Source organism: Lathyrus oleraceus, chromosome 2 (genome assembly GCF_024323335.1).
Source record: "Lathyrus oleraceus cultivar Zhongwan6 chromosome 2, CAAS_Psat_ZW6_1.0, whole genome shotgun sequence".
Taxonomy (NCBI): Eukaryota; Viridiplantae; Streptophyta; class Magnoliopsida; order Fabales; family Fabaceae; genus Lathyrus; species Lathyrus oleraceus.
Window position 1 is genome coordinate 154,861,844 of NC_066580.1, and position 7,657 is coordinate 154,869,500.

The following is a 7,657-nucleotide window of genomic DNA, read 5'->3' on the forward strand; positions in this document are numbered from 1 at the left end:
CTCTCTCAAAATCTCTCTCTTCGAATTTGCATTTTCTTCACACAAACCTCAAAGATTATTGCATATTCTTGATCCTCATGCTTCACTGATCAAGAATCATCCATCGTTTGGTGTAATTCTTCAAGAAATCGACCAGTTCAAGTGCATTATCATGATGAACGGATTTGGAAATTGAGGTGCATTCAAGAGGTTTCAACCATTTCTTTTTGCATAAAGCTTCAAAGGAAGTTCAAAGGAGTTGATCTGGAGCAGCTGAGCTTGTGAGGACGCGATTTCAGAGATCTCCATTTCCAGATGACTCCATTTTCACTCTCTCCTTTAGCTGATTTTAGATTATAGGATTGAAGATCTTGTTGTGTAGGTTATGAATATATGATTAGAATTGAGATTGAGTGAGAATTGAGGACGTAGTTGTGACTGGAAGTTTGGATCTAGAAACTTATTCTCTACGATTTGCCAAACCTAGGAAGAATTAGGAGAAACTAAGGTGATATTTGGAATCAACGTTGAAAAATGAGGGGAATGGTGGTGGTCTGGTGAATTTCTGGGAAATTTCATGGTGGCGCCGCCGTGGGAGCCACCGAAGGCTCGTCGGGGAAGACGACCGGAGCGGAGCTCCGGCGTCTATGTTAATGTTAGGGTTTGCTGAGTGTACGCCATGTGGCTTCATGCGTGGGAGGTTGATTGGATGAGGATCGTTTGACCAAGGCCACGCGTGCATTGACTGCTGACTTGGGAGGGTGAGTCAATTAGTGAAACGGTGCGTTTCATTAGTTTGAATGTGAGCCGTTGATTTCAAAGCGCGCCAGATCCAATGGCTTGTGTTTTTTTCTGATTTAATTCAAATATTTCATTTCCCTCCATTTTCTTTTTGATATTCCAATGATTTTGTTCATTTTGTTTAATTCATAAAAAATCCAAAAATTGTCCAATTGAGTCCCAATTTTTTTCATAGTTTTGTATTTGTGTCTACTTTTTTATGGTGTTGAATTCAAGAATTTTTAATGTCTGGATTTTTATGTGGAAATTTTTGAATCAATATTGTGCCAAATTGACCTAGTGCATTCAATGCATTGTGAAATCCTCAATTTTGAACCTTCTGATCCACTCTTTTGCATACATGACATTCATACATGACATGAATTATTGGTCACTGGTTTGGATTTTTTCTCACTTGTTATCATCATTTTTTACACATAGAGAAAAATGTGACAATTTTTGTATCACATTTTTGGCATTGAATTGGTGCATTTTTGTTCACATAGCATTTGCATCATTCTGGACTTGATCTTTTGCATATTGAACATTCATGGCATAAGGAACTTATACAAAAAAAATCCCAAAGTCATTGCATGCATTTCTGATTTGATATGAATTTTCTAAATTGGAAGTTCATTTTGTGCATATTTTTGGTCATTACATGGCATAGACAAGTTGAGGTACTTGATCATTGATTTGATGTTGGTCCTTTTGAGGACATTGGATAGAGTGTTTGAATGTGTGATGTGCAAAAGGATGGGTCCTGGATTGGTCATTTGGTTAGGTTTTGAGTCTTGTCTTTGTACTAGAGTTTTGACCCAGTTTTAGGGTTTGTTCTTGGTCCATTCTTTGACTTGGTTTGGGGTCTTCTTTGTGGTGTGAGCCTTTGCCTCTTTTACATTGGTTTGATCCTTGATTTGTGATTCAATTCATCTCATGCCATTGTTTGTTTACGCTTTGTTGTGTTTGATTGGATATACATAAACTAACTTTGTCGCTTGTTTCAAGTTTGGATACTCATCATTGATGATTGGGTTTGTTCTCACCTTGTGAGATGCATTGAGTTCTGACCTATTTTTGTTTTGTAGGGTTTTAATTGATATGGTGAGCTCATGAGCTTGTTTGAGTGATAGGGCACTTGTGCATTAAATTGTGTAACTGTTAGAGGGTTCACTGCTTGTCTTCTGGTTTTACAACTGAAGTACTAACTGTTTAGTCTTTGCACAGGTACCTTAGTTGCTTACTTGCTTTAGCTCTTGCTTGAGCATTGGATTATGGTTGACACACCACTCAGGTAGTTAGCTTCTTACTTCATGTAGTCTGGAGTCCTGTCACCTTTTTGGCAGGCATTTTGCTGGCAAGTCCTCCTTTAGAGGCTCTGTTTGTGTTTGTTTAAAATTGTGCCCAAAGACCTCCAAGAAGAGGATGTGTTATTTGATAAGACCTCCAAGAGAAGAGGTAATTGACGGAAGGTAGGGATCTATAACCGATTCCCCGTTATTCAGTGTGTCGTTCTTTATGACCGCACTACATGCTGATGCTTCTGAACATGTGCCCCAGATCTTTTGTCCAGAGTCTGTCAAGTGGAAAAGGATCCCACTTTCTGGATCCCCACGCTTTCTGTGTCATGAGCTCACCCTGACCAGGGTTAAGAGCTATGAGGTCTCATCCTCATTACCATTTGATCTGCTCACCCTGACGTTCAATGTCAGTGGTTAAGAACCCATTTGATTACCCTTACAGTTTGACTTGTTTGTCGAGGTTGATATGACCCCTTTTGACTAAAGCCCACCCATTGTTTGAGACTCTTGTATGGATATAGTGTGTGATGTTTGTTCACTTGTGTTGGTGTGTTCATTTTCTTTCCTCTTCTCATCTCCATTTCTGTAGGAGTCGTACGATTAAATTCTGAGGAAGTTGAACGTATGTAGAGTTTAGACTTGAGTTGACTCGCTTCCAGGATGAGTTAAGTTCTTGTTAGAGACCTCGACTTAGGGATATTGATTGCATGACAACTATTAGCCTCGAGTCTTAGTCTCCCTATTAGTTTGTTGTTTCCCCGATCTCTGGTTAGGAGAGTGTTTTACCCCTGGTAAGGGGAACTACGTCGCCCTGATTCTCATGCCAGATGAGATACGTAGGCAAGAGGTTGAGAGTAATCTCTCCGGGCACCCTTTTCTTTGTTTTCGCGTTTGTTCACCCTTATTCTCAACTGGTGTTTACCACTTCATGTCTTTGTTTTTGGCATTTGTTTTCTTGGGTGTGAGTACCCATTTGTTCAGCGTGTGTGTGTGTGGCATGTTCATACCTTGGGATTTCTTCTGTTATTACTTGGGGTTCATCTTCGGGGTTCATTTGTGATAATAGTTATTCATTTAGGGTTCATCTTCGGGGTTCATTTGTGACGATTGTTAATCATTTGGGGTTCATATTGGGGTTCATTTGTGAGGATTGTTATTATTTGGGGTTCATATTGGGGGGTTCATTTGTGACAATTGTTATTCACATTGGGGTTCATCTCGGGGTTCATTTGTGACGATTGTTATTCATTTGGGGTTCATCTTTGGGGTTCATTTGTGGTGACAGGTTATACATATCGGGAGTTTATTCTGGATAGTTGGTTACTTTGTTGGGGTTCGTTCTGATAACGTTTTCTTTGGTGTTCGCTGGTTAGCGTTTGTTATTGTTGGGAGTCGGATGTAAGTCCATGTATTGGCATTCTGTTTCCTTTTTGTTATTGTTGGGAGTCAGGTGTAAGTCCATGTATTGGCATTCTGTTTCCTTTTTGTTATTGTTGGGAGTCGGGTGTAAGTCAATGTATTAGCATTCTGTTTCCTTTTTGTTATTGTTGGGAGTCGGGTGTAAGTCCATGTATTGGCATTCTGTTTCCTTTTGGGTGTTTTCTTTTGACGTCTCAGCGTCCCTTTTTGGTGTCTTGTTTCAGTGTGTGTTAGCCGAGCTACGAGTGCTCTGATTCTCCTCTGGATAGAGAAGATACGTAGGCATAAAATGTGATGTCTTAGCGAGCATGTCTTCCTTTCCCGAACTACGTTGACTCTGATGTTTGTTTTTGACAAACTACGTAGGCCCAGGATGCAACATCCTGCCGAGTCCACTTCCTCCGTCTTCTTTCTCTCCCCCACCTGTTTATTGTTCCAGTTTGTCCAATTTCTTTGAGCAGTTTATTAGCAGCAACCCTTTCCTTTTCTTTGAGCTATCTTTTGAGCGTGGATCCCGTCGAGTACGGCAGACGTGAGGGGTGCTAATACCTTCCCCTTGCGTAACCGACTCCCGTACCTTGTAATCTCTGGTCGTCAGACCGTTCCTTTCCCTTTCTTAGGTTAGTCCTGTACTCCCTTTCCGTCATAGGATGAATAGCGTCGGTGGCGGCTCTGTATTTTCCCCGCCGGTTGTTTTTCGCGTTGCGACACAACTCATAATATGGATCAGATGGAACAAATGCAGATGTTTATTAACGGGCTAAAAATAGAGACAAAATAGCTGATTGATATAACAGTTGGTCGCTCAACCAATTTCTCAACAGCCACCGGTATTAAAAGGACCATTGAAGCAATAACTGCAAATGAGCATCTGGAATTATACGATAGGTGTACAAGCAATCCTGAAGGAGTCATTGATCTGAAATTAGAAGCTAATAAAGTCCGTCTGGAAGACACTATCGTTGTTGAGGTAGAAAAGAAATTAAAAGCTATGAATATAGGTACTCAACAGGTAGCGCAAGTTCAACCAGCTCAGACCATCTCTTATGAAATATGTAATGGACCTCACCACACAGTGTATTGCTTTGCAACTCCTCAACAAATTAAAGAGATAAAATTCTTGAAGCAGAATAATCCCTACTCCAACACTTACAATCCAGGTTGGAAGAATCATCCAAACTTCTCCTAGAAAGATCAGAGAGGGAATGTTCCACAATAGGGTCAAGGCCAATATCAGACTCAATATCCACCACATCACCAACAACAAGCTCCAAAGAAAGCAGACTGGGAGATTGCCATTGAAAAAATGGCTGCTCAAAATTATGCAGTTCAAAGAAAAGACTAGAAACAATCATAAAAACACCACCGCCTGTCTAAAGAATCTTGAAGTTCAACTGGGTCAGATAGCACAACAACTAGCAAGTTCTTGAACACCAGGTTCCTTACCAAGTGAAACAGTTCAAAATACAAGAAATCATGAGAATATTAATATTGTCACGGAAAAAAGGGAGAGGGCCTCTAAAGAGGAAAAAGTTATACCATCTGGCAAGCCAATTGAATAGAAAAATAAAAAGGATACTAAACCGGTGATCAAGTTACCCTACCCTCAGAGAGTGACAAAGAAGGAACCAAGCGAGTCAGACTTTGAGAAATTCATGACAATGTCCAAAAATATAGAGTGTCATATGTCGTTGTTTGAAGCACTCGAGAAAATTCCCATGTATAAAAAATTCATGGAAGAGGTAATGGCCGAAAAGAAACCAACAATAGAAGAATCGGTAGCCATGAAGGAAAAGTGTAGTGCAAGTTCACTAGGGAAGAAAATTCCAAACAAACAGAAGGATCCTAGAATAGTGACAATATCATGCACAATTAAAGAAAGAACTTTCAAAAAGGTACTAATTGATTATGGAGATAGTGTGAGTCTGATGTCATTATCAATCTATCACAAGTTGGGTATTAAAAATGTCAGTGATACAAAGACAAATCTGAAGTTTGTGGCTCACTCGAGAAAGGATGCATATGGTATAACAGAAGACGTACTGGTGAAAATAGAGGACTTGAGTTTCCCTGTTGATTTTGTGATCATGGACATACCTGAAGATGAAGAGACACCCATCATTCTTGGTCGACCTTTCATGCAGACAAGTCGATGCAATCTCGACATGGACCAGGGCACGATAACCTTAAAAGTTTATGATAAAGAAATAACATTGAATGTTATTGAAAACCAGGAGCTAGAGGTAGAAAAAGAGCATCATTATCAAGTTTGCTTGATCAGGACAGCGGTGAGAAGGAAAAGAAATGCACCGAAATCATAAAAAGATACAAGAAAGCCTTCTCAAGTATCACCACCTCCATTAGCAACTCCAACTCCTAGTTCCATTCTAAATGCACAAGGAAATAAGCAGAAGCCTTATCCTTAAGGACGAGGAACCGACATGGTGAATAATGTGTATCCACACGGCTAGTATGGTAAATCGTTGAGCCATGTGATGTTAAATGAAGCGCTTTGTGGGAGGAAACCCACGCGTTTTTATTTATGATTATTGTTTTCATTTGTTTTTTATTTTAGTTTGCACAATGTCGTGCATGAAAGGGCGAAAGTACTCACATCAAAATGAAAGTTGTACCGGAAGAAAGAACCATGGAAAAAGTTTGAAAAATGAGCATAACAGCAGCCTGAAACGGCCACCCGGGTCAGCTGACAAGGCCCGTGTCAGGAGCACTGAAGAAAGCAGAAAATGTCACCTTGGCAGAAGCCCGACACAGCCACTCGTATCAGCTGCCATGGCTGCCCGTGTCAGCTGCCATTGCCCGTCTCAGGAATACTGAAGGCCACGCCCATGGAAGAGAAGAGACAATGGCCTGACATGGCCACCCGTGTCAGCTGACATAACTAGTGTCAGGCCTGCAGATTTGAATGTTTTTGGAAAATTTGAATTTCGTGTGGGCCCACCCATCGCTATTACCCACTAACCACTCATTACAACCACTTTATCCTTCCCAAAAATTCTGATTTCACTAATCTCCACTTATTACCTCTCATAATTTCATCTTCTCCACCTTTTCTCTCTTAAAAAAACCCTCATCCTCCATTAAATCTTCACTCTAAAACTTCCACCTTTACCACAACCACAAACCCAAATCATAAACTCCCTTCACGAATCCTTCATTTTTCGCCCTCATCCTAACCACGGTTTCAGTTTTCTCTAATTCCTATTTCAAAATTCTCGACATTTTTGTAGGTACGGAAATTCCCCCAAGAAGGATTTTGCAAGGGAAGCAAAAACTGGCCGAGACCTCGAGGCCACGGAAAAGAACCAGCCGAAACCCGAACCCGCATAACATTGTCTTTGACAATCCGGAGCAGGAGCAACGATACTCAGTTCATAGAAAGCGGAAGCTCACTCCCACCAGGTATATGTGAGAATAAACTCTTAATGCTTTAGGCCTAAAAATTGAAGTTGAAAGCATGTTCGATGTGATGGGTATGTTGGAATTCGTGAGCCTCGAACCACCAACCTATGAGTGCATCACGCTCAAAGTTTTGAGCACACTCGAATTCCAACTGGAAAAGCGATGGATTAACATGATGGGGTACTACTATGGTACTCTCTGTTTCCTCCTATTTAATAATTATCATGAGCTTTCTATTGAGGAGTTGGTCGGTATTCTCCGACTCCCACTGTACAGACCGAGTGCGGTCCCTGATGGGTTTTCTCGAAAAGATTTCTGGATTGCCATTACTGGGAGGACTGATTACACATCAAAAGGTGCAAAGGTCTCCAGCATCTAGAACCCGTGTTTTTGCTATGCCCAAAAAGATCTAGCGTACACTCTGTTTGGACGGGTTGATAGCACGGGTGTGGCGACTCAGTGGGAGTTGTTCTTCATATACTTGATGGTGCAAAAGCAGGCCATCAATGTTGTTGCCTTTGCAGCTGATAACTTGGGGAGAGTTGGCCGGGAAGATTCTTGGGGTATTTCTGTTAGGGGCATGATTACCCAGATTGCTGAACATTTCGGGTATCATGCAGTTTTGCTTGAAGACACCCCGGTCACAGGTAAGACAAAAATAGATATGGCAAATCTCATCCAACAAGGTATGATTTTCGTTGCACATGACTACTACTCTGTTTTGATTCATAAAATAATTATCATTGCACAGCCTAATC

General features: G+C 40.9%; 1 protein-coding gene across 1 annotated transcript; it reads left to right on the forward strand.

Annotated features, from left to right (window-relative positions):
* Positions 1-5,164: 5,164 nt before the first annotated feature.
* Positions 5,165-5,800, forward strand: LOC127122384 (uncharacterized). The gene has a single exon (XM_051052724.1). It carries the CDS (start codon positions 5,165-5,167, stop codon positions 5,798-5,800), a length of 636 nt encoding a protein of 211 aa, XP_050908681.1.
* Positions 5,801-7,657: the final 1,857 nt, after the last annotated feature.